Source organism: Hoplias malabaricus, chromosome 7, assembly GCF_029633855.1.
Source record: "Hoplias malabaricus isolate fHopMal1 chromosome 7, fHopMal1.hap1, whole genome shotgun sequence".
NCBI classification, from domain to species: Eukaryota; Metazoa; Chordata; class Actinopteri; order Characiformes; family Erythrinidae; genus Hoplias; species Hoplias malabaricus.
Window position 1 is genome coordinate 14591095 of NC_089806.1, and position 27184 is coordinate 14618278.

At 39.7% G+C, this 27184-nt stretch overlaps 2 protein-coding genes across 4 annotated transcripts in view; one reads left to right on the forward strand and one right to left on the reverse strand.

Annotated features, from left to right (window-relative positions):
* Positions 1 to 557: 557 nt before the first annotated feature.
* On the forward strand, positions 558 to 26035 carry aven (apoptosis, caspase activation inhibitor). 3 transcript variants are annotated; one of them, XM_066676470.1, is made up of 7 exons: positions 558 to 761; positions 3011 to 3185; positions 18952 to 19022; positions 19146 to 19241; positions 19317 to 19626; positions 19709 to 19900; positions 25898 to 26035. In XM_066676470.1, the coding sequence occupies exons 1-6, from the start codon at positions 570 to 572 to the stop codon at positions 19882 to 19884; spliced, it is 1020 nt and encodes a 339-aa protein (XP_066532567.1). In that variant the 5' UTR covers positions 558 to 569; the 3' UTR covers positions 19885 to 19900; positions 25898 to 26035. The 3 variants fall into 3 exon arrangements, with proteins under 3 accessions (XP_066532567.1, XP_066532568.1, XP_066532566.1); XM_066676471.1 differs by lacking the exon at positions 25898 to 26035 and having other exon boundaries at positions 19712 to 20306; XM_066676469.1 differs by lacking the exon at positions 25898 to 26035 and having other exon boundaries at positions 19709 to 20304.
* Positions 20874 to 27184, reverse strand: part of ryr3 (ryanodine receptor 3) — an 82294-nt gene continuing 75983 nt past the window's right edge. The window contains exons 88-103 of the mRNA XM_066676473.1: positions 25875 to 27172; positions 25720 to 25757; positions 25263 to 25431; positions 25053 to 25139; positions 24706 to 24906; positions 24452 to 24582; positions 24328 to 24370; positions 23832 to 23959; positions 23682 to 23742; positions 23452 to 23598; positions 23215 to 23349; positions 22660 to 22816; positions 22511 to 22575; positions 21611 to 21711; positions 21460 to 21511; positions 20874 to 21367 (exon numbers count right to left, since the gene is read on the reverse strand). Of these exons, the coding sequence (XP_066532570.1) occupies positions 21272 to 21367; positions 21460 to 21511; positions 21611 to 21711; positions 22511 to 22575; positions 22660 to 22816; positions 23215 to 23349; positions 23452 to 23598; positions 23682 to 23742; positions 23832 to 23959; positions 24328 to 24370; positions 24452 to 24582; positions 24706 to 24906; positions 25053 to 25139; positions 25263 to 25431; positions 25720 to 25757; positions 25875 to 27172 (2909 nt within the window). The 3' untranslated portion in view covers positions 20874 to 21271. The remainder of the gene's footprint in view (positions 21368 to 21459; positions 21512 to 21610; positions 21712 to 22510; positions 22576 to 22659; positions 22817 to 23214; positions 23350 to 23451; positions 23599 to 23681; positions 23743 to 23831; positions 23960 to 24327; positions 24371 to 24451; positions 24583 to 24705; positions 24907 to 25052; positions 25140 to 25262; positions 25432 to 25719; positions 25758 to 25874; positions 27173 to 27184) is intronic.

The window sequence follows — 27184 nt, forward strand, 5'->3', positions numbered from 1 at the left end:
TCAGTAAAATGTTACAGGGCCCGGGTGCTCCGGTTTCCTCCCACAGTCCAAAAACACACGTTGATAGGTGGACTGGCGACTCAAAAGTGTCCGTAGGTGTGTGTGTGAGTGACTGTGTGAGTGTGTGTTGCCCTGTGAAGGATTGGCGCCCCCTCCATGGTGTATTCCCTCCTTGCGCCCAATGACTCCAGGTAGGCTCTCGACCCACCGCGAACCTGAACTGGATAAGGGTTACAGATAATGAATGAATGAATGTTACAGGTTTTTTTTTTTGTAGCAGTAGTTGTAGTATTAGTAGTAATTAAGTCGTAAACCAACTCCATCACGAAGCTGTAGCCTCTTATTTGACTGCACAAGGTAAAACCTAAACGTATAATGAGAAGCTAATTTCGTTCCCACACACAGATTTACAGTGTTAATGGGCGGTCATTTCAATAAATCTAGTATCACTTCAGAAGCGAGTTTGGGAAGGTTTGGGAAATCTCCCTCTTAAGGCGGAACGCTTCTTCGTGATCGGGGGGTGATTTCCGTGCGGCACCGCTGGTGTGCCAGTGATACAGCACCCTGCAATGGAAGGCAGAGGCGGTAGAGGCCGCGGCGGAGAGTGGAGGAGAGGCGGGGGGGCGGCACACCACAGTGCGGCCTCAGGGGAGCGGAGAGGCCGCGGGAGGGGAGGACATCACCGGGGCCGAGGGAAGAGAGATTTTCACCGGGGAAGAGGACGCGGAGGGGCTGATAACTCCACAGACTTCTATAATAGGGTGAGAGAGGGAGAGGGGCTTGGTCTCGATCCACGCGTGCTCACTATTTAGTGCACGTCTTACTTCCCAAATTATTGACAGGGTCCTTCAGACAGTTCTTATAACATACAGCACAGCGGGATTCAGCCAAGTGTGCAGTTCTTTACCGGATATATACTGCAATATGTGGGGAAGAATCCAGCTATTCTTAACTCAGTAAGTGTACTTTGAAGGGACTGTGGCGCTATTTGAGCTACAGCCAGAGAGTGTGGCAAAAGTAATACAAAATACTTAGCTACATTACTTAACATGTAATTAATTTACCTGAGATATGTTACATCGTGCATAATATATACTCACAGTCAGTTAGTTCATTAGTTTTGAGTGTAGACAGTAGTGATGTAGTAGTTGTGTGGTTTTGGAAACAGCCATGTACTGCTGCACTCTCCTTTATAACAAGACTTTTTCATGGCTTCTTCACAGTTGAGTGGAACATGTAAACATACTTTTAGAGCAGTATTTATAACACTCAGAGTTATAAATAGAAACATTACCTTTATGTTGAGGAACCCTCTTTTCAAAGGCTGTATATTATTAGTTTAATACCTATATAATGTTTAAATCCATTCGTGTTAGAGAGGTGAATTACAGGTATTTTATGTGCTTTGTCTGTGGTTTATTTTGACGTGTGTCAAAAAATGTGTCAGAGTTCTTCAACAATCCACAATTTAATATCAAATGACTCTTAATAAATTGGTTTTCATTTCAATTGTTTAATTATTCAGTGTTTTTGATACATTTTCAGGGAGACATTCTCAAAAACAAATTGTTATTCATTCATTTTCTATAAGGGGTGGCACGGTGGTGCAGCAGGTAGTGTCGCAGTCACACAGCTCCAGGGACCTGGAGGTTGTGGGTTCCAGTCCCACTCCTGGTGACTGTCTGTGAGGAGTTTGGTGAACTGGATAAGTGGCTACAGACCATGAATTTATGAATTAATTAATAATGTTCTATAACATCTTCATCCAGTTCAGGGTCATAGTGAGTTCAGGTCTCACATGGATTCACTGGGTGCACGACAGGAGCACACCCTGGACTTGAACGCCAGTCTATCACAGAGCATCAGACATTCACAATGTCCCTCACACCTATGGACAATTTTACAGAGAAAATCCACCTAAAAACATGTTTCTGTCCTTTGGGAGGAAATCAGAGCACCCAGAGAAAACCACACTGACACAGGGAGAACACACCAAACTCCTCACATTGACCTGAGGTGGGGATTGAACCCACAACACTGTGGCTCCCAAAAAAAAAAAATTCTTGAAAATAGAAAAGGGCTAAAGTAAAGGTGTCCTTCTGAAAAACAACAGGAATAGAAGTAAAATTAGCAAGTCAGAATAGCACTTAGTGATGATTTCCCTGTGTAACAGCAGTGAAATAATGACATTCAACTTGAGTCAGCAAGATATTTTAGCCTCCATTCTTCTGTTAATGAAATAAAATAACTAAACTAAAATAAGTGAACTAAAATAAGTTAAAAGCATCTATTTTATGCTTGTGACAAGTCACTAAGCAGTAGATATCACTAACATAACAATGACAGTAAACCTGCAAATGTTTAAAGGACAAAGAGTAGCTCAGACAAATATGCTCTAGTCAAACGTTTGTGGAAACGTGTTCAAAATTTCTGCGGAATCTAAGATTATTAAGGAGGAGTTTGTCTCCTTATCTATTCTGGAAAGGCTTTATGCTAGATGTTGAGTCTTACTGATCAGGATTTGATAGCATATAGCCACAGGTTTTACTGAGGTCAGGTTCTCATGTTAGATGATTAGTTCTTTGTTACAAATACCACACTCTGACTCATCCCAGAGGTGGTGCTTTGAGCTACATCATTCCAGAAAACACAGCTAGACAGTCTATTTTAAATTTGTTTTTGGTCCCTCTAGACTAGTCTTCATATTAAGCATGGTGATCTCTGGCTTGTGGCTCCACAGAACACAATTTTTCATATATATTTATGGAGATATTAGGCACAAATGAATATCTGTTTCCACAGTGAGTGCACTTTCATTGACCATTGGGTGTCTACAAACATTTGAAAAATTAGCGCAGGAAATACAAATTAGACTGAACAACCTACCAATTCACATCAGAATTATAATATAGATAGATAGATAGAACATAGTATATATAGTTATATAGTACATAAATAACAGTTTAATATATCTTTTGTGCAATACCAACTTTTAGTTTTTCTTTTAAAGGGTCAAGATGAACAAGATGATAAAGAAAATGTTGAAGAAGAAATGCCCAGTATTTACTCCAGGAGAAAGCTGGAGTCCAACTGGGACCGCTACGAAGAACCTGAGAAAGACAAAGATAATGATGGTGTTCCAGTTCAGAGAGGAACAGACTACAATGTCCTCCTCAGTTCTGCTGGTAAGTTCAGAGTTTTTTTTTCTTCATGCTTATCACTTTAAAACTAACCTCCTGCAGCGTGACACAATCAGCGATGGCACAGTCAGACCATCGACTAAACCAGAGTTCCAATTTAGGATTATTTTAGTCACCCTCTCAGTCTAGGCCCTGCTGTGTGCTGCCATTGTGAGAAAAGTCTCCGAAAAAGTGTGTTTCTATTTTTTGTAAAAGTGCTGAATCTGATATAAATGAGAGTTCAACAGAGGGTTGGCAAAGATTACAAGTACTTCTGTTGTTCTCACTCACCCACCATAATATCCATAACCATGTTATATATAATAGTTATTATTTATGACACAATATGTTACATATTTGATCATTAATACTTGGTCATTATCCATCCTTGCTACACTACAATTGTCAGCTGCATTGTGATTTGAAAGTACACTGTATGACTTCCTTGGGAAGGAGCCATTTATCACAGACAGAGCAGGGTCATAAATATCATAGTTTCAGTCATTCTGTCATTTATAAAGATTTAAGCTCCATTGTAATAGGGAACATTTCACTCAAAATGTTTTATTTCTTTCCCATAATGGCTTTGATCTTCATTGTCTAGAAACATTATAAACCACTCTTAACATTTTTAGAAAGGCAATTATAACTAATTAGAATTAACTATTCCTATAATTAGGAATTTGCTTTCTGTAATTTATCATATTCATCTTATCTATTACATTAATCTTGCATCAAGTCTGTGAACTGGAAGAGAATTTTTGTTTGTAAAGGATGAATATAGCTAAACCAAACCTCTTTTTTTGAGTTGAGCCTTACCGGGACACTATTCAGTTATTATCTTCAGTTATTAGTTTTAATTATCCAGCATCCTATTTTACTGCAAAACATTTTTCGGTTCGGTTGCTCTCTTGAGAGATTTTTTTTTCTTAGCTTGATTTGCCTCTCATTTCCCTAATCTACTTCCCTGACAAGCATATTGATATTCATGAGGTCTATTTGTGTCATCTATTTTTAAGGGGATGGTTTTTCTAGGCAGCGATGTTGCAGTCCCTCTGGCTGCTCTCTGGCAAAGCTCATTGACCTGGCTCATTGCCATATGATTTTGGCCAGGTCAGGATTTGTCTAAAAATCTCCATGCCCAGAACCATTAATATACTCCGGTAAACACAATCTAAATACAGGCAGATCATGTTATTAAAATTAATTTGTCTCATGTTGCTCAAAAAAATATGTTGAACAAATGTAAATTCTGCTTTTTATACATTATCTTCTAATCACAATATGTTTGAATTGTTTTCTATAGCTATCTTTGCTATGATGTGGGGTTTTGCTTTTGCCGCATGTTGGTAGATTCCTCTTTATTTTGGCCACATGTTGATAGAAGCTGTTGTTGAGGGTTATATATCTACAAGCTATAATTTTTTCCCTTTTATTTGACTGTGTTTGTTTAGCCCACACTAGCAATTAATCATCTCCTGAGGTGTGAAACTACTGCTCTGTATTGTTCAGTTCGTCTAATTGAGTGTAGGCGTAATGTGTTGCTGTTATCAATGGCAGTTGGGCTACCAATGAAATCTGGGACTGTACATTTCATGAACTGTGTTCATTTCCAGCTTAACAAAGTGCTTTCCAGGGTTCTGGGCCTGTTATTAAGAGCGTTTTTGCTTGTTGTTTCATCTGCATTGGAACATTAAGTGGTTTTACTGCTCTTATATTTGACAGCATTGTTGTTATTATAATGATACAGATACGTGGATTACGTTTATAAACAACAAACAATCCTCATTTTTCTAGAAGTTGGGAAATTTGGTAAAATGTGATTAAAACAGCGGTCTGTGATTCGTTCATTCTCCTGAGCCTTGATCTAAGTGACAAAAGTGGAAAGAAAATATTATTTGTTTTGGTGGACCAACTGCATTTTGTAAATATGAACGAAAATAGAACTTAGAATTGGGATAGGGTCAAAACAAGAGTGGACATTTTATAGAATATTACACTTACAAGATTTTCTAAACACTCCATAAAAAAGGTCCATAGAAAGGAGCATCTAATGGCTCAGTCATAAAAAAAGATGAGTCATGGTTCACCAGATTGAGCAAGACTTGATGAGATTTTCAAACATTTCTCAGATTGCAAAAAAAAAATTCATATTCAAAAATCAAAATATTTTGAGAAACCTCAGTCAGTCTAAAGCAAGGCCAGACTGCAGTTATGAACGAGCATTAGCTTTGAGCACTCGGATGGCATTACAGGAGAAATTGTCATGCTACTGTGAGAAATATAGCCACATGGGCTTGGGAGATTTTCTTCAGAACTATGTTGTCACAACATCAAGTCGGTCACATCAAGGTCCAATCCCATTTTTTGGCTTAACCCTTAGCTTCCAAGTGTCACCTTGCTCCTTAAAACAGAGTTACAAGGCGTAGTGGTTCAAATCTTCCACTATGAAATGGGATAACAGTAGAATAATCCTTTAGAACCTGATACATATAGTACACCATGTTCTACACACAGCTGGGCAGTGTTTCCAAGATGGAGTAGCAATACAGACAGAGACATCTATGCAGATCTCATGATGATGACCCAAAGGTAATGTGGGTACTGTTGAGGCCTAAATGAATGTAATTCATGTTTCATTTGCAAACTGGACTGGAATAATCATTTTACTGAGACCTGATAAATCGCTTAGTGTTGACATTTTACATTGTATACTGGTTTAGCCTAAGCGCAACAACTTTAATGTAAACTTGATATGAGCTGCTATAAGGGTCAGGAGTGGCCAGTGTTCCCAATTCCTCAGTGAGTGAGTGTGAGGGAAATGATCAGCTCCTCAAAAGATATAAAATATATCATACACACACACACACCTATCTCTGTACCTCTCTCACACAAATACAAGCAGACTGTGTAAATTGTAACATACCCACAAGCTATAGGTGGTTAAAAACGGATTGAAAGTTAATGCATGATCTCAGCAGCTTGATTTTTCATATAGTCAGGAACTAAGCCTTAATATTTTAAGCTGACATTTGTCTTTAGCTGACATATTTTCTATAAAAAATTGTAATCAGCAATTATTTATTTATTTGTTGTAGCTGATAAAATACATGTAGCTTAATAATGACATATTCAGCACAAAGTCAATTGAACAAACATTGCCCACTACTGGATTTTTCAGGTGTTTCTTCGTTAAGCAGGATTTCGAAGTTAGCCAGCTAAACTAAGCCCAAGGATGAGGACAGGCCAATAGGAATCTCCCTCACCTCTGTTTCTATTTGGCCAGGCTTTATTTAGGGTTTAAGCTATCTGGCTAAATTGAGAAATCTTCCTAGTACATCCCTCTCCTCAAACCTAATGATACGTGTTTTTCTTTGTTGTGAATGCCGTTTATGAATGGAGTTGTCCTGAGCCTGACGTGTGTTTGCTGTCAGGCTATGCACTCTAAAAACGGCGAATGTGTCAGATGGGGCCACAAGCTCCTTTTAACTGAGAACATTTGGACCATTTAGCAGGAAATGCTCCTCTGGGATTCTATCAGAAGGAACTTAATTAAATGTTGTCACCTCACATGGAGTCAGGCTTTAAATTCAACCGTTTTAGTCTCTCCATGTGTAATTTAAGGCAAAGTCTGTGATTTCAGCTGTCTCTTGCTTGATTATCGTTTTAAATTAGCCATGGACAATTCCCTTCTCCTTGTGTGAGTTTACATTGCAGCTGTAATTGTTGCCTTGTTGCTAGGGCTAGTGTTTGTAGGACAATGACCTGCTTAATGACCATGGCTGTATAGAGCCTCTGAACAGACCTGACACCCACAAACAGCTTTGAAATCAGAATGTAGCTGACACTGATGGTGAAATCTCCACCAGTTACACTGTCTCAGATTTTGTGACTAGTTGTTCTTGTAGGATTATCCGACATCACAATGGATGGATTTGAGTTGAGAATGTACAGTTAGTTCCCTCAAATATAAAAATCCCCTATAAACGATAAAGGTTGTGTACATTTAAAACCATTAATAAAACAATATTTTTTGGCAAATACCTATACTGAGGAATATTGGGCATTTCTTAGATAATTTGTTTCACACAACACACACACATATATATACACACACAGACACACACACACATTAAATTTAAACATTTTTAGTAAAATTGTCCAAATGTTTTAGACATTTCTTACAATTTGTATAATAAGGTGCACCTGTTGTGGCCCAAGATGTTCAGTAAATAAAACTCAGCTTGTATAATCTCCATGGAGATGTAATAGGATGCTCTGGAGTAGCTATCCATGAGCCTGAGACCACCAAACTCGGTGCCTAGAGGGGTATTAATTTTCTAAATATTGAGCTGTGGAGCAATGGGACCACTGTCCGAGGTGGCTTTGTGATCTTTATGATCCTACATCAGTGTCTGACCTCACTAATGTGCTCATGGCTCACAGCAGTGTTGCGACACCTACACTAGAATCTTCCCAGGAGAGTAGTAAAGCTGACCCTTTAAAAACCTACTACGATTAATTTTAGAAAAACTAGTGAAGCAGTTGTCCACACACTTAAACGACTTGTACATCAGTTCTGTGTTTGTGGTTCAGAGAATCTTTCTATTTAGGCAGGATCTCTTGTTTGAAGCACAGAAGAAAAGGTTAAAATCTTTCTCCTAAATTCTCATAAAGCCTCTGTGTCAATTCTTGGCCATATATTGGAAATTAAAGCAATACTTACTGTTGTCCCTGTCCAGTAACGACTTTTATCGGGCAGTTTATTCATCTCTCTGGTGATGATCACACTCCAGGCTGTGTCCTTCCACAAACTCTTCAATTGGCAAAGTCCATCAAAGCCCTCATATGATCCAGTCCAGTACTCTAAATTTTAATCACTAACAAATGATGCTTTTGCCGTGTCCTGTGGCAGGACCTGAGGCTTAGTGCTCTTCATGTTGTTAAAGAAATAAGACGATGTTCTCTCAGTTGACACTGATGCTCCTTGGCTGTGGAAGCTGATGATGATGATGACAGAGGTGATGCTGGTGGTGGTGTTGGTGATGAGAGAGGTGCTCAGCTGCTTCTGCTGCGGTGCATTCATGTGTGTGTGTTTTTGTGTTGCTCTACTGCCATACACAGATGTAGCTGTGAGTGGCAGAGAGGAGATCATTTCCATGGGGGCTGAGCTCTTCGTCATGATTTGGGACAGTGAACATGCAGCAGCAGAACTGGGATGGGATGGTGAGGAGGAGGAGAGAGGGAATGGAAAAGAGTCTGAGGAGGAGGAAAAATGAATGCTGGAGAGGCTGTGGGTTTGCAGATATTCTAGAAATAAATAGGGTATGTGTAATTATTGTGATTTATTATTTTATTTATTTATTTATACTTTTTATTTTGTAGTGCAGTTGCTTTCTGAAGCTTTATTTTATTTTTATTTTTTTTGTCATCCCCCCCTCCCCATCTCCCCCAAACCACCTACCAACAAGTGTTTTTGGATCGTGTTAGGAACACGGGAAGAACACACAGTCTCCTCACAGTCATTCAGCCGGAGCAGGGCACGAACCCACAACCCCAGCGACACTGCCTGTTGTGTTACAGTGCAGAAAGCGTGATTCTAGATTTTCCTAATACCCCTCCCCATCAGAGAGAAGCTTTTGCTGATGTCGTGACATGATTGGCTTGTATGTGTTGATGTTTTTTGATTGAAATTAAACAAATGGTAGGTCTCTGACTTAATGCACATAATGTGTGTGTGGACACACATTTGATTACATTAATTTTATCTTAGTTTCACTACGGATTTGTTCATTTTTGCCAGTGTAGGCAAGACGTGTGTTCAGAATCAAAATAATAATGATCATTTAGAGCATTCTGGTCAGGGCATTTAAAAAATGAAAAAAGGGAAAAAATTGAAAGCAAAGATTATTGCTTTCTTTTAACTTTTTTCTGGCTCATCATCGTAATCACCTGCATCACTGACCATCAAAGGAAGAAAGCTTGACTAGATCAATGAAATGAAATTAAGATTACATGCACTCGCAGTCAATGGATAATGAAACTGTATGGGTGGTGGAAAATGATCAAAGTTGGCAGAAGCTACACAAAGACTGGGACTGGACATTGACACAGCAGTAAGTAGGTGTCGTCCTATTGGACACTGCACAGTGGACAGGGCACAGGCTTTAACAAACTGCCCATGGCTACTCATAGTGAGTGTCTTACATCAATTCACAGAGTCAAGTTGACAGGAAGTGGCTTATGTAAGGCTTTGTAATATTGTCCAGGATTTCCAGGCCTCAAAGTTTATTGATCATAATGAGACTGTAAAAGGCGATGTGAGGCATATAATGTACCCAGGAGGACTTATAACAAGGGACGTGGATATATGGTGGCGGTCCACTGTCAGGAGTCCTAGAGTCACACCGGTAATTCCTGTTGCAGCTGACAAATTTTAGGGAAAAAATGCACATTTTGATCTTATCCTGTGCAATTATCAACAAATAAATGTGAATATTTGAAAACTCCCTGACCACTGGCCACTTGGGATCACAGATTCTGGGACCAAAATGTGGAATATCATGGTCAGACATGACAAACATTTCCCCTGTGTCCCTTTTCTGTTGCTCTGTACTTTTAAATGTAACCAACTGCACTCACTATACAGTGGTCCTGGGGTTCACGTCACTTACTCAGTTTTCCTTATGTGCCATGACTGACCTTGTTTCACTGTGGGTTGAGCTCTGAGACGTCTGAGCCTCACATCCTGCATTGAGGAGATGGTAGTGTGATTGATTACTAGTGACAGTGCACCTGTAGGGGAATGCTGTTCCCTCCTCTCATTGTTCAGGTTGCAGTCGTCGGCCCTGATTCTGTCTGCTCCACCAGCTGGACCTCCCATCACACACATCAGCTCACCTTAAAGTGGCTGCAGCTCAGTGAGCACACAGTAACTACAGCTTACTAGAGCAGACAAGCCCAGCATTTCACTGCTCTCCCTACTCCGCCCTCATAGAAACACTGCTTCTTAGGACTTTTAAGTCACTACTATTTCTTGATATGTATTTGGGGTCTTAAAGGAGTTTGAAAAAGCTGTGCAAAAACCTGAGATCCCACTTTACATCAAATTTGATTAAAATTTAAATGCATATATGGATGCATATTGCCTTGCACCCAATGATTCCAGGTAGGCTCTGGACCCACCGTGACCCTGAACTGGAGAAGCGGTTACAGATGAGTGAATGAATGAATGAATGAATTGTTCAAAAAGCTTGTGTGCATTTGTCTCCCTTCATCAAACAGTGCAAATAATTGGGCTACATGTGCGTGTTTGTCCTCCCACACAGTGGCACAGTGTCATTTCTCTGATGAAATGTATGAGTTGTAACTGCTGTGTTAATGGGCCATTATGCCTTCCTCTGTACTTAAGCCCTGTCTAGTGGAACATTCATTTTAAGGGCAGTTTATTTACCCAACTGCATGCAGTCAGTTCCACTTGTTAGTTTTATCTTGTGGTCTTCAGACACATTATCAGTTCAGTAAGAGCAGCAATTATGTTTCAAGAGTGTTGCCTTTCCACTGTGCACAGGAGCCAGAAAACATGTCTTGCTGTTTGTTCTAATACTTTTCTCACTTTAGGACTGATGTATAATATAATGTTTATGCTTATCATCTGCAGTAAAGACAGGCTCTTTTGGATAGTTGGGTTGTAATTATCCTGATTCCCTAATTTCCTGCTTCTGGCATGGCGTATTAACCTGTGCCTCACCTTCCCCCTAATCCATTTAAGAGAGATTATGACTTCCTTTACTCCTGGAAAAGTACATGGCTGTCAGTCAGAGACCACTCGGTTGTGCTCATTATAAACATCCATATAACACAAGGGAAATGGAGCTTTGCAGAGATTACACAGCTACATGAAATGCTAAATATAATTATTACGTAACGGCAATACTGAGGTATAACAAACAAAATAACCGCCCCCCCCCAGGACATTAAATACATCAAATAAATGATAATTACGCATTAACATTTGCAGATTTGTCATATTTAATTTGTTCCCTGTAGATGTCATTTTGAAATCAACAAAATATATCCAAATATTTTTGTATCAAACTGGAGATGAGGCCATGGAACCAAGAGAAATGTCTTTCAAAGCATGAATCAGTTTTAATTTTTGAAGGGCTTTAGTTCAGGTTCTCATTCACCCTTTTTAATCTTTGTTGAAGTAAAAAGCAAACTGGAGGAGGAAGATTATAGATGATTCTGGGTTTCTAATGAGTCTTGACTAAGGGTTCATTCAAGAGATGCACTGATCCTAGGTTTTCTCTTACAGTAATTAACATTGGTCTTTTTATTTATTGAATTTTTTACTTTAACCTTTAATTAACCAGACAAGTCATTCAGAACAGCTTGGCAAAAGGCAGAGTCTCTTAGTGGTTCCAATAATAGTAATAATGGTCCATTCATCATGCTTGTTTGTTGTTTATGTTGTAGTAATACATCTTTAGATGCAAAGCTAGGGCACATCATCAGTGATGTTACCTGAGGTCATTTGGGTGTTTCAGGTCTTTTGAACATCAGACACCCTCGCTCAGGCGACCCAGCTGAGGTTGATCAGACCTCAGCTTGTGCTCAATCGGCGCTCTGCCACAGATCTGCCCTCTTCATCCAAAGCCACCTAGAGGCTTTCTCTGCCGCCTCTGTGCTGTTGTAGTTGGCCCTCCTCTTCCTCTCCCCCTGTAATGCCAAGTGCCGTGTAGGCTCTGCAGAGAGACTCATCTGCAAAGCCTCTGCACCCAACCTCCACTGGCGGCAGACACCTAGACTTCCAGCCTTTTCCGTGGCAGTCATTGACCAGGCTGTCATACTTCCCCCTCTTCCGCTCGAAGGCCTCCTCCATGCACCCCTCCCATGGCACTGTGAGCTCCAGCATAACGACGTTCTTTGTTGTCTCCATCACCAGGATGATGTCAGGTCTGAGGGTGGTCTTGACGACATGCTGCGGGAAGTTTGTTGCCCAAATCCACTGTCAGCTGCCCGTCCTGTGCATTGTTGAGAATGTTTGTTCTTTAATTATTTTTCTATCGGTATCAATATTATATATTGATATTCCACCCCTTGAAACTTTAGGTTTGCAAATATTACACATTGCTGTGTGTGAGGAGCTTGGTGTTGGTAGGTTGATTGGCAACTCAAAAGTGACCGTAGGTGTGTGTGTCTGTGTTGCCCTGTGAAGGACTGGCGCCCCCTCCAGGGTGTATACCCACCTTGCGCCCAATGATTCCAGGTAGGTTCTGGACCCACCGTGACCCTGAATTGTATAAGCGCTTACAGATAATGGATGGATGGACACATTGCTGTGCAACTGGCACTAGTATCAAGCATTATATACTTAGGAGTTGCAGAGTTTGGCAGAATTAAGCATGCATCGTTAAAAAAGAATTTAACCACCTTTATTCTATAAAAGCTGTATAGTTTAGCCTACAGGAAACTATTAATGAAAATGTATGCATGTTTTTTTGCTTGTAGAGCTGACACAATACGGTGAGAAAAGGCTTTTATCCTGATGCATGGCAGAAAAAACCTTTTACACATCAATTGCTCTAAACAAACAGTTGGTTTCTGATTTTTTACAAGTTTTTTGTAAATTCTCATTAATGAAACAGTGGTTTTGATGTCTGTCACGTTTTGGATAAACACACTTCCAATGATAAACTGCTGCTAAGAGACTCTGTCTAATGTGTATCAGACATGTCGGGCCGACATTAATAAATAAAACCAATGTCGGTATTTGTGCCAAACCGATCCAAAGTATAGGAAGGTAATTCATGGAGAAATAATCATCCGATATCTACCACACCTCATAAGTAAATCAAGCCTTTCTAGAATATTAGAGACTAGTCTACTACCCATTTCAGAAGAAATGTTGGATAAACAGAAGCGCACATTGTGGTCTTATGGTTGTGAATTCTCAAGAGCTCTCACATTTAGACAATAATATGCCTAGTCCTCAAAGTGTATTTGTTGAAATCCAGTGTAAAATATTTGTTGACCCTGTAATTGAGCCTTGAGCACAAAGCAATACCCATTTACTATGTCATCTCTGATGTTTATTTTTCCCTCCTTTGATCTCGGAAAGGCCTTAAAACCATGCTGAATCCTTTATATCAAATGATACATCAGTCATTTACCATCAAACAACCTGAGTTTTTTGAGGAGATACTTTTGCATACAGATGTGGAAAATAAATACATTTGATAACTTACACGAGATAATATTTGGCCTTCAGCTCATGCGTTCAGATTCTGAAAAAGAGTTTGCCAACAGGTCTACTTCAGGTTTGATACCTGTCATGAAATGAGCTGTTCAACTGGCCGCTATGACTGAAATAAGTCTAACACTGTTTTCTTATTGATATGCTTGTAGTTTTTTCACCCCAATCTTAAAGGGTTAGCAGTTATATTGTGGTGCCTCCTTTCCACTTGTAAATGGAATGTTCAGCAGTTACATTCTGGTGACTCTGTTCTTCCTTTAGGTTCATCCTAAACACATGTCATACGTAAGACCAGTATTACTGAGCTCTGACTCAGCGTGGTGTCTGTAAACTGAGGTAAACAGTTTGTCTTGCTGTTCAGAGCATGAAATATATGATCATTTATAGATAATTGAAGACTTGTGATGTATTTGCGATCGTTAGGTTTTGAGTTACAGGAGATGATGAGCTGCGTTTGTGAGTGTAATAAAGTCTTGTCCTGTGTTGGATGGGGGCTCATCCAGGGTGTGTTCATGCCTAATGCACAGTAATTCCAGGTAGGCTGCAGACCCACTGTGTTAACCCACATTAATCTACTTTTTTTTTCATTTGAAATGAGATATATATCTTATCGTAACATGAAATACAGACCAACATTAAAAATCAATTCTAGACATCTCAGACATCACAATCTTTGCATTATTATATCTGAATACTTGCAGAAGCAGGTGTATGTAAATTTGAGATGTTTATTTTTTGTGTTTTTGTAGTACAGTGGTACTCCTGCTGAGACAAGGCACTTCTAGTTTCCTGTTGTGTTGCTGTGTTATCCATTAAGGCAGTGACGTGATAGTTTAATGTTTATTAATTTAACCGCTGTGGTCTTTTGCTTTTCAAACCAAAGATGTCTTTCTTCCATAAACCTCTCTTTGTGGAAATGTTGAATGAAAAAAGCCCATCCTTTAGCAGATCAGAGTGAACTTGGCCTGCTGATTAAAAACCATTTGGGAAAAGTTTCACCCAGCACATCCTCTGGTCTAGATATTCAGGCTCATTTCCTTCAAGTAACTTGCAGACACAGAGATCAGAGAGATATAATTAATGTTGGCCTACTTAATGAGTGGTTTCAGTGCTCTGCATGTCATTTATTTCTCTTCTTTACACAAGCCTCTGGATCTTTATAATACACTTAATTAACCATAGTCTGTATTTTTGATGCCACTGATGCTTCAATAACAGCATGCAGTTGCAGTGTTGGCTGTACCTCCCAAGTATACGGCAGGTGTATTTTGTTCATTTTTAGCACATTACAACTTAGTTTTTCATGTATCTAACTAGTATTTTTGGTTTTGTTTTTTAATTTTTTAATTTAAATTTATTTTTTTTTCTTCCATGCCTTCTTTAGTAGTTTAAATATATGCATCTTTAAATCACGTTTCAGTAGAAATGAAAAAACCTTAACTTTCAGTGGAAGTCGATATATTTCTATTGGTCAATTCATCATTACATTTTTCACATAATGTGAAGAACAGCTGCTGTGTTCAAATGATGGACACTAAATTAAAAATGGACAAAATGGAGATGCATGTCTTTCATTGGACAGTGACGATTCCCTCAGGCCCCCTGCTCTTTCTGACACTCCTCCTAAATATGAAATGAATAGTTTTCACTTAAGGCTGGGAAAGTCAGACCTGCAGGTGTGAATGAGTGCACATTACTGATGTTTACTCTCAGGAAAAGTCTCAGCATGTTCACTGACAGATCCTCACATTTCTCTGGATGTTTGGAATAAATAACTGTCTTATTATCGTGCATGGTTGGCTTAAGATTTACATATTTTTTTATAATTGCAATTAGCGCTGAGTGACTTATTTTGACGGCTCGGTCTGTTCCAGAGTTGCTTTGTGTTAATTGCTTTGGGCTTGACTTGTGTTTAAGAGCCGTGACAAAAAGCAAATTAACCTGATGTTTCCTTTCACAGCCTCTAACCCTCTGAAATGGTTTCTGTTTAATGACTATGAGTGCAGCTTGAGGGAAATGGCATGCACTGTTTAATGGCCTTGGAAATTAGTGGCCTTCACCCATTCTTATTCATTCATTCATTCATTATCTGTAACCGCTTATCCAGTTCAGAGTCACGGTGGCTCCGGAGCCTACCCAGAATCACTGAGTGCAAGGCAGGAGAAGTTCCGCACTTGGGAGTGTTTATTTATTAACAGCAGCAGCTTGACCTAAGGTGTTGGGTCCAATTTAAAAATTCACGAGTGGAGAAAATAATTTTGTGCCAGAAAAAAACATCAGGCAACGAACAGTCCTCTCGCAAACTGAAAACTTTTACTTTTAACTTTTGAGTGAAGAAAACCCCACTGTGTTCTCCCTGCACGTGAGGAAAGGTTTCTGTGCATGTGGTCTGACAGGGGTAGGGTGGCCAGACGTCCTCTTTTACCCGGACATGTCCTCATTTTTAGACTTTTAGAAAATGTCGGAATTTCACAAACGTCCGGGATTTTGTTTTTCTAGAGCTTACATAGAACTTCGAGAAGCGTTTCGTTCACAAACTAGTCCCGCCCTCCCCTACTCTGATTGGTTCGCTTGAGTGAGAAGGGGGCGTGGTGAAGCAGCCTAAAATCTTCTGATTGGACGGTCTGACTGTAGAGCTACCGTTATTGGTCGATAACCTTCTCTGTAAACATTTAATTGGTCAGTCTGCATGTCAGTAGTCCTTGTTTACGTCAGGCAAAGCTCGTGTACCTACCCTCATCTCGAGCAGCTATGCCGAAACGTAAATATAAGTTCTCGGATTAATTAAAAAAGAAACTCCCATGTTTTGTATAGCAAATAAAGGTGTAAAGGACCTTAAAGCGCACACAGGTTCAGCTAAGCATACAACGGCAGCGAAGGGCGAGAGCACACCCCCCCCCCACTGTCTCTCACACTGACTTACCGCAAGCCCTCCTGCAGTCCAGCAGGCATCATCTGCCCTTTGCTCACTTCAGAAATCCACTGCAATGTGCAGATGAGAGATACAGGTTACTGAGGTCACGTTCTGATAAACCCAACCTTGCCTGTATCTGAAGCCGAGACATTGTTTATCGTGTGGCGTCTGTAGATGACATCAGCACCACCCCTGACAATTTCTTTAGTGTCCTTTTTTTTTTCTCAGCAGTTAATTGTTTGCTATTTAATGTGTAACCATTTCTGTACATACTGAACATTTTAAAATTAAACAGAATATTGAAACAGTGAAACTGACCTGTTTTAAATATTGTAAAAGGCCTTGAAAAACCCAGTTGACTGCTGTAATGTTTGTCAATGTGTGTGAATATATTCAGATATCCAGGCACGTATTTAAAAGAAGGATGTTTGTTTATTTTTTAACCCGGACTAACAGGTATGAAATAGTCACATTTATAGTCATTATAGCACATTCTGTAATATGTCATTTCCTGATAGTGGACTATGACATGAAAGTGCTCAGCAGGATGAAATGACGTGGTGTAGCAGCGTCCGTGGTTTTGTCGTCACGGTGTTGACTTCATTTTGAGCTCTCTATGGGACTGGGCAGTGGTTTCTGTGACAAAACTGGCATTTATCAACCCCAGTTTCAGTCATTGCAAGTGATGGCAAAAGCGAGGTGTAATTTTCTATTAATTATTTCTCTTTTGTGAATCGTTGAAACGAGGATAATTTCTGTGAATATTACACATGTAAATTTTCATTTCAGAGGTGAAGGGGAGGTATTTCATGATTTAACTTTGATCAAATATAATTCAGGCTTATTTCATAGAAATAAACAAACTGAAAATAGACACACTTGCAAAGTAACACTCACAAGAATAAAAACTCAAATTCAATACATAACCATACTATTATATATCCATACAAATATGTTAGTGTTTATTACAAGAATAATACAAAAAGGGTACTTTCTGGATACAAAGAAAACATTTTTATTATTATTTGTAAAGTCAGTTTTGTCCTCTTCTGTTTAACAGGTAATCTGCATTTTCACATTCTTATTAGCAGTTTGGCTGGATTCCAACTAAGGAAGCACAAGGATATCAGGCTTATATCAGCAAGATAATAGCTTTAAAATGCAATGAGTACATTTAAGTGGCATCTAATTGTGAGGCTGCAGATAGCAAGCAAATGACTACTCCACCCAGAGACCTTTTTCCAAGCTGCTGCTTAAATGTAAAACTGCAAAGGGCCTTTTCTAGAGTCAGTGTTTTGTTTGTCCATTCTGGGCTCCGGTTAAAACATGGTGGAATGGTATCAGAGAACCCCCTCCCTTTATGAACATGAGGAGCTCATTCAAAGCGAATGAAAACACAATGATTTTAAGCTACGGATTATTACACACTACTGAAAATGTGGTTTTATATACTTTTGCTAATAGATCACGCTTAATTTTACAAACTACACTTTTTAAAATAAATTATTGCTATTGGACAGACGTGACCAATAATATATACTGGTATTTGATCTATTCCCAGCTTTCACTTTTCATAGATGTGTGTCTATCAACATTGGAAGAAAATTACATGGGAACATAACAGTTTATCTTCTCATTATTCCTCTTATTCCTGTAATGCCAGCTTTTCCTGTGTTTTCACTGACATCATTTTGGAGTTTGCCGTGGTAAAGGTTGTCTTTTACAACATATAAACCCTACTCACTTTCCCAAAATGTTTCACACCTTGCAGAGGCGTGAAAAAGCAACATTTAGAAAGACAAATGCCCGTGTGCTGTTTCCACTCGACCTGCTGCTCCCACACTGTGCACCTTTCAGCTCCATAAGCAACTGCAGTTGGCATGTGAGGTGAAGCTGAAAGGCAGTTATTGAGGCGAGGTCAGTGGTGGTGTGGTTTGTGGTCCCTCCATCTTCACTCACACAGCTGTGTTTGACACACCAGCTGTGTCTTTCTTGTGCTGTCGTGTGTTGCTGCTGCCTTGAACAACTGAAGTTACTTTGCATTACAAAAGGACTTCAGAGTGGCTCAACTGTCTAAACATCAGCCCTCTCAAGGGAGACGGCTAGTTCGATCCCTGTTGATACATCATCCATGAAAGGATGTCAGTCACTCTCTCTGCCCCACCCACCCACCCCACTTCGCCATCATTTAGAATGATCACATTAACTAACATAAACAGACTGAACAGTTAGTGCGCTCCTGATGTGACGCAGTGGCTAGCTTCACGTCACAAACTGATGAGAAACAGAAAGATGGGTTAGTCTTCATCCTTTCACATTTGCATCAATTGATTGAGTTGGAATTTAATAGAAGTTGCAATTGGCAGTAAATAAAATTAGGAAGGAAACTGGCTAATAAACATCAGAAGAATGATGATAGTGCTGATGATGATGGTGGATACCAGTACATAAAATAGGTACAGAATAACAGATACAAATGAATGGAAGACTAATATTTCCATATGTTTTGAGCTAAATATATATATATATATAAATCTTGAGAGGATCTAGTATAGTACATTGCAGTTGATTCCACCTCTGCATCTGTTTTACCATTTCAGGGGACTCCTATACTCAATTCCGCTTTTCAGAGGAGAAAGACTGGGAAGTGGATTCACTGGCAGTTAATAAGGTAAATACTCATTCGCTCACACACAAGCTACATTTTACAAATTACATTTAGAGGAATCCTGGCTGAATGCAATCAAACCTTCGCCAATATTTTTCAATAGTTTAATTCGGCTTCTCTTTACAGGTGTCTGCTGTCTTTGTGGATCTGGAAGCTTTAGCCAAGTCTCTTCAAGAGCTCCCACTGCACACAAGGCTTAACCTGGAGGCAGATCTTATCCAGGTAAGAATACTGCAGCAGCTCTGGTAATAATTAATCTGTAAGACTGATTAAAGCATGGCAGTTTTTATGTTTCAGGTGACAACCCCAGTAGAACTTCCCTCACTAAGCATGCCACACAAAGTAGATGCTAATGTTACTGCTGGAGTCAAGCTTCTTGCCCCACAACTCAAGAGTCGAGAGGCAGCTCTGGGAGGCTCCAGTCCAGTCAAGACTCTTCCAGGAACTAGCATCTCCTCCCAGGCTTCCACTTCTCTCACAGACTCTAAGAATGATGCTGATGAGGAGCTGGATCTTCTCCTGGGTTTACAGAAACCAGTCACAGAAGTGTCTACAGAGGAGTGTATGACATCAGATAAAGCTGGTGTATGTGCTAGCAAAGGAACAGGTAAGTATTCAGCATACAGCCTGTTAGAGACGTAATGAAATCTGTTCATCTGAAATGTTGAGATTGAGGATTGGTTTTTCAGCAGCACCAGTAGTAGAAGAAACAGAAAATAAAGTGGTGGATGCCGAGCATGCCAAAGCAGAAGAAGTTGAGAGAAACCAGCAGATGGAAGAAGAACTGAAACCTCAAAAATCCTCAGTAAAGCAGGAGCTGACTGAAGAGGATCTCGAAGACTGGCTCGACAGCATGATCTCCTGAAGCAAAGAGCTGAAAGGTGATTAGTGACCTAGACAATTGGAATATGCTAATAGGTTTAAAGACATTGCATTCCTGACGATAATAACAGCTTGTCTCTGAGCTGTCGCTATCATTAAAAGTCTGGTTAAGCAACTTACTATGCTATTAACCTCAAGTCTTGTTTTTGAGGCAATACCAAAAGGACATGACACGTCCTTGGAAAAGTGTAAGATGTTTTCCAAAATTGGGCCAATATGAGATAAAAATCAGTGCAGTAAGTGAAACTGGATTTATTGCATTGCTTACTTTATTAGGGTTTTTCCCCCTTCCCCCAAAATGAAATACATTTCACAAATGGCATACAATTTTGTCTTGATTCAGTTCAATAAATTTGTTGCTGTAATGTCCTTAGCATTGGATTCTCTTATTGACTTCCTATAATGTAATGGGAGATGTTCAGCCAAGCATGTTGCTGTTATTTAAAGGAAACCAATCATAACAGCACTTGTGTTCTGTACTTAAAACAACTAGATTCACAAAACTACCATAAGTAAGATTTGCCCATCATTCTAAAACTACAATGCAGGCTTTCTACACGTTAGAAGAGACAAAATGATTTGCATAGGTTTTGTCATAAGGCACTTGAACTCTTAATAAGCTAATCTAAATGGCTGAAAGGATTCATTCTTTCCATTGTGTTCCACTTCCTGCTGTTTGGTTTATCCACTTAAAAGGCATTGTACAATCTACATTTATTTGCCAAAAGACCTTATATCGTAAGTTCTGCACTTGGTGAATACCAAGGTATTTTTTTTGTGCATATTTTGCTCAGATATTCACTTCGTAAGTCTAAAAAAACTACCATTGAAGGAATACTTCACTCAAAAATACTAACCTTCTTTTAATGAGTGAATATTAGCAGTTTCCTGTTAGCATTATGTCAATGATTACGCTAACTGGTCTTGATGGCCATCCATATTCACTGTCAATGTTTTTGGATGAAGTGTTCCTGTAATGTCTGTTCACACAATTCCTTGTGCAATGTTTGAGTTTCAGAAGATGAAAAGCCAGCAAAACATCAAAAAGAAACCACAGCATTTGTTGATATGATATATATATATATATATCGTACATGATGTTGTGGCAGGTTGGACGTTGTGTCTGAGTCAACACTTAGTCGTGTTCACTTCGTTTTCTTTTTTTATTTATTTATATATTTATTTATTTGTCTTGATGTTTTATCCAAAGCAAGTTCTTCGTAACATCGTCTTGTTGTCTAGATTTATGAATGAGTGAAAGGAAATGTAAGCGTCATGTGATTTAGATCTAGTTTGAGGTTTTTTTTTGTTTTTTTTTTTGAGGTTCATAATCTTGTTTTATTTTGGGCTGAAGGCCATAATCGTTTCCTTTAGCCCAGCTGGTCCTCATATTGCTTGCGGAAGCAGTCTCCAGCAGGGAAGAAATCCCAGCACCGCTCCTGATACATTTTCCACACATACGACTCCTGTGATCAAAGAATGTACAGTGAATGGCAGTACAACCTTGATAACATGGCATCATAGTTTTGTTGAAACATGTACATGACTGTGTACCCACCTGACCCGTGTGTTCAGTCTCATCTTTGTTAATGAGATACATCAAGAAGAAACTGCGGAGGGAGCAAAAACAGGTTCAGAAATGGCAATGTGTATCACAACAGATTTTCAAAGTGAATGATGTGGAGAAGTAATGAAGAGGATACACTCACAGGTAGTTGGCCAGGTTGTGCTCTTGTAAGGTGTGAGTTTCAAAGCCATGTGGTGTGGTGTCAAAATAGTCATTTCCAATCCCACAGATAAAGCATTTTGTCTAAATGTAGGGGGGGAGGAGGGATTTATCAGAGCACCATACAACATACACACTCCACTGTAGTAACACCCTGGTGGATTTTCATAATTACAGGCCATGCCAAAAAAGGACATACTGAATGGAATAGTGTTTGTTGTTTTTCCTGTAGTAAGTCAGTATCTGTTCACTGAATTACTCCCAACCAATGTCTGTTTGACTTCAACCTCAGTTTAATTAAACAGATTAAATTATTTTACTCAAAATGCATATGACAGATTCTTTTATAATAAATTAAATAAATTATAAAAAAAAGTAGAAATACATTTGAAATAATAGCAATGAAAATGGACATTTATGATGAAAATGGCATATTATTTGTGCGCAGTCGACAGGAAATCATTTTATCTTTATGATAGGGTATTCATTCATTCATTATCTGTAACTGCTTATCCAGTTCAGGGTCGCGGTGGGTCCAGAGCCTACCTGGAATTATTGGGCACAAGGCGGGAATACACCCTGGAGGGGGCGCCGGTCCTTCACAGGGCAACACACACACACATTCACTCACACCTACGGACACTTTTGAGTCGCCAATCCACCTACCAACGTGTGTTTTTGGACTGTGGGAGGAAACCGGAGCACCTGGAGGTAACCCACGCAGAACACACCAACTCCTCACAGACAGTCACCCGGAGCGGGAATCGAACCCACAACCTCCAGGCCCCTGGAGCTGTGACACTACCTGCTGCGTCACCGGGCCGCCCATGATAGGTTATAATTTATATTATTAATAGAACCTAAACCTAAATACAGCACTCACCTCCATGTCCTCCTTTACTTGTTCCTGCTGATCTCTCAGCTCCCCAAAAGCATCAATGATCAAACCTGGTTTGAAACATAAAGGCATACTTTACGTATCTAAAGCAGGTCTGGTACAGCCTTCTAAATGGCTTTATTTGTAATGCTTACCCTGAATGATGGCCAGAAGGATGACAATGACAAAGAAGAAGAATGTAATGTCAAAGAGGATGCGGTAAAGCTCATAGGGGTCTCCGGCTGGATCCTCAATCTCATCACCAATACCACCACCAGCTCTCACACCCACGTACATGTGGAACAGGTAGCACTGAAACAGACAAGGATTCAGCTTAGCCTTTTAGCATATAGTTGCTAGTTGAATATAAAATATCAACAAATGAAACCAATTCGGTTGATCTGTGTTTTATATTCTTCCCCTACAATTACTAGTTACAATCTCTGTTTACTCTGTGTGACCAGGAGGTGCCTAAGAAAAGTGCTGTGACATCACAAGTGTAACAAATATGTGGAACCAGTCAGTGAATACCTAACACCATTAAGGCCAGCCACCAGAACAGATCATTAGCTCTCAGCCCAGTTTCTACGGCAAGGTTAGCTAAACATACTGAGTTTAAAAGCACTAAATCATTTCTGTGCAGAAGTGTTAACAGACCTCTTATTTGGTCTTCACTCCCTAAGCACTTAATTGGCTTAACATTAACTCACAGTCATCATGTCGTCACACTTCATGTCAGGTGCGTCCTCATCCTCGCTTTTGTTGTAAAATTTGCGGAAGAAGTTGAAGGCCACAACCGTGTACAGGTAGACCACCACAGCCAGGAGGCCCACAGTCAGCACCAGCTATTCAAGTGAAGAGATAAAGCTCTAACTTAAGCTTTTACACAAACGAGGCTTGCTTTTCTGAATCTGAGACACACACGCCCTCTGCTGGCAAACACTTGCCTGCTTTCCATTGTGAGTTACAGAGGACAGGATGGTCCTCAAGGTCTTGAAGCCCATGGCAATATCCAGCAAGTGAGCAGCAAAGAAGAAGTTGTTGTAATGTCCAAGAATAGACATGGTGGTGTACCAGATCAGGTAGAGGTAAGACTGCATAGAGAAACCATGGATGTTGAATTGGATAAAGATTTATAGTAACTTGTAAAATTGGCTTGTTTGGAAAGTCGACTCACGTTATCCGTTAGGACAACTCCCATTTTCCAGATGTGGTACTTGGTGTCAATAGAGCTCAGCCTGTGTGTTAAAAAGGGAACAGTGTTACAGAAATATGTTTTGCAGCCGTGCCCCTAGCATGACATTTTGATCTGTGTAGTCTGGCTCACCAGGACAGCAAAGAAGCCTCCTTAACTACAGCTTCCTCAGTTGGATCAAAGTCAAGTGCACTCTTATCCAGACCAAGGAGCTCAGCAATGCGTTCCGCCCCATACAAATCACCGTATTTGTTGATGACCTGAAGGGTGATGATAGTTAAGATAAACATGGACCAACTTTACTCTCGTATATATATATATATATATATATATATACACACACTTGCAAACTTCATAGTGGTCCTGCGGACTGTGTTAGGTTGACAGATATTTAAATGTTTGATGATACACACAATTTTTAAACGATCACAACTTAAATATATGAAATTAACCAGTAAAAATTAATTTACTAAGGTAGTTAGCCCATATTTATTAATGTATCCATTGTCATTCAGAAAAGAGGGTTTATGCCTGAATTAAATTACTTTTAAAGTTATTTATCAGAAAGTACAACTATTAGTTTGTGACACCCTCTCACATTCATAAAATATAAATAATCTGTGACTACCTTTCTCTTGACAAACTTGTCCCAGTAATTGTTCGGGAATGACCTGAAAGGGAAAAACAATGCGTGAAGACACATAGGAAGATAATATGTGATTTATTTAAGACTGCATTTAAAGGTGCCTTACGGAGTAGCAATAACCAAACGATCCCACTGTCCTTTGATGTCATCATCCGAGGGCTGTTCAGTGATGTACAGGCCATCAAACTCAAGCTTCCTTGCAATTTCCTTCTCTCGCTTGAAAACTACCAAAGGCACCTACAGTAAACATGGAATATACAGGATGTGTATTACCTTTACATTATACGCGCTGTCTAAATGGATATTAATATTTGTTGTTATTGATAGTCTACATTTTGTTTAAGGAAGAGAAATATATACCTTAAGGCAGTAATATCCCACCACACACAGTAAGGAAATGACGGTGTGCAGTATAGCCAAGAAAGTAAGAGTGGGTGCCATGTAGCCAGTGTTCTCCTGAAGTACATAGTATTCCATTCCACCATCGTCCTCATCATCTTCATCATCATCGCCACCCCATGGACCCTCATCCTCCTCGTCATCATCAGTTTCACCACTCACCTGAAAACATCTCATTAGAATTCTCCGAAATAACGAGTGAATAAACACAGTGAAGAATCCATTTCCCAGACAGTCAACTTTCATAATCACATGAATATGTTTTTTTTAATTTGTTGAAAACATAAAAATGTATTAAAAAAAAAAACCTTGTAGAAGAGTAGGATGAAGTTGATTGCAAATGCCACAAACAGTGCCAGCAAACGGAGGTTGTAGAAATTACGAGCCAAGTAGTTCTGGAATGGAAAAGTTAAATGATTCATTTTATCATTAAGTTTTTGGATCAAAATCTGTGGGTTTTTTTCCTTTTTCATACCTTTCTTAAATTGCATTAAGAAAGCTTTAGTATAATGTCTTACCAGCGTTTTTGTCTTGTACACTTCTAAGCCAGCAAAAAAACTGGCCATGAATGCTGGAGCCGCCTCTTTAGCTGTGCCACGCCGTTTTCTTGGTGCTGGCTTCTCCTCCACCACTGGCTCTTCGGGCTGTTCTTCCTTGTCTTTATCCTCTTTTTCCTGATGCTCTGTGCTGTTATTTTATGCATAGAGTACAATGTAAAGTGTGCATATGCAGTAAAATTCTATTTGCTTAAATACTTATGTTGAACATTTGGACATTTTCTGTTTAATATGATTCTTGCTTTAATCTGAAAACTGAATAACTTAGTGGTAATGATTTATGCAGATAACTATATGCTTAACCGAGGTATATTTATTGGAAAGCAATCAGTTTAAATGTATTTGTCTGTTTGATCCACAGACTTAGACCCATCTTACTTATTGTAGGTTTAAGAGAAAGTACAAGTGTCAGACTTACTCAGCTTTCTCCAGCTCTGATTCCTCTACAGCAGCTTTCTGTTTAATTCACAAAGCAATAGCTTGCATTAACCTGCTTTATTATAGCACCTGGAAATAGAACACACTGAAAACATGAAAGCACAGTAATTATATCATGAACACTAAAATGCACACCTGACTTTTCTTCTTTTCGACAGGAGGGCTGACTTCTGCTGGGATCTCTGAAACATCCCCCAGTCCAGGCTCAGGTCCATGTTTTCCCTCTCGTTTAGTTGGTGGGTTTATGAGGTCTATGACGGCATCAACTTCCAATTTGTCCCCTGCAACACCCATTTGTACCATTTCTGTCGAAACCACTAAATCACCACCCTCAGTTTTTTCTGCCTCCAGAACATCACCGTGAATTCCAAACTGTGTGGGATCAGGCATGTTGCCCAAGATGTCTGTTACTTTAATGTTTTTAGCTCCTTCAACAAGACCTCCTCCAAACATTGATGACCATATAATATGAAAGAATCCGAAGATCAGGCCAAAAATGCCTTTGAAGAATCCAGTGAAGAGCATCCAGAAGAAGGAAAAGAAGCCACTGATCATTTCTCTGATGGTCAGTTTCCTGAACTTCTTGAATTGCTTGCGCATGCTCTTGAAGGTCAGCATTTGACGGAAACTGGACATTTTCTTCTTCATAGCGGTACAGGCAAGAGTGAATGCTGAAGCAGACTCTTGGGAACCATCTTCTCCCTCAGTCAGCTCCTCCAACAGACTCGGTATCTCATCCTCTTCTTCCTCCACTCGTTCTATAGCATCTGGTTCCGATATCTGGGAAGCCAGCTGCATCTCAAAGATTGTGTCTTCGCAGAAGTTTACAAACATCTCCATTTTCTCACTCTCACCCCCCTCGTTGACCACGTCGAAGATAAACTGCCTCTTAGACTCTTTGACTTGGGGTTTCTCCCACTGTTCCCTGCTGGACTCACTGATCTCAAAGTAAACCCGTTCAATTCGTTTGGCACCACCCATGATCTCAATACGGCCTAAGTAGGGTTCGAAGTAACTGAGCACGCTCTCAGCCAGGTCCAGGAAAGTGGAGAGGCGTGAATCATGAGGCATGTGCTCTGACAGGTTGGTGAGCAGCACTGCCACATTGAAGCCAATATCTTTGGCTGGCTCATGGAAGCGTTCCACAAACTCTTCATAGTTGAACATGTCGTTTTCATCTGCCTCAGCACAAGAGAGAAGAAACTCAATCTCAGATTGTGTGTATTGCTTTTGGCTCTCCATTGACTTTTGGAACTCCTTTTTAGAGATAATTCCTTTTCCTTCAGGGTCATACTCTTTAAAGTTGTCAGAGGTAGTAAGATCCTTCAGCTTCAGGAACATGTCAAAGAACTTGAGGATCATTTCCACATTGCTTGACGACTCCACCAAAGTGTCGACCATCTGCTTACCGATTGTACCATTCACCACGTTACCTATGTGCAAAT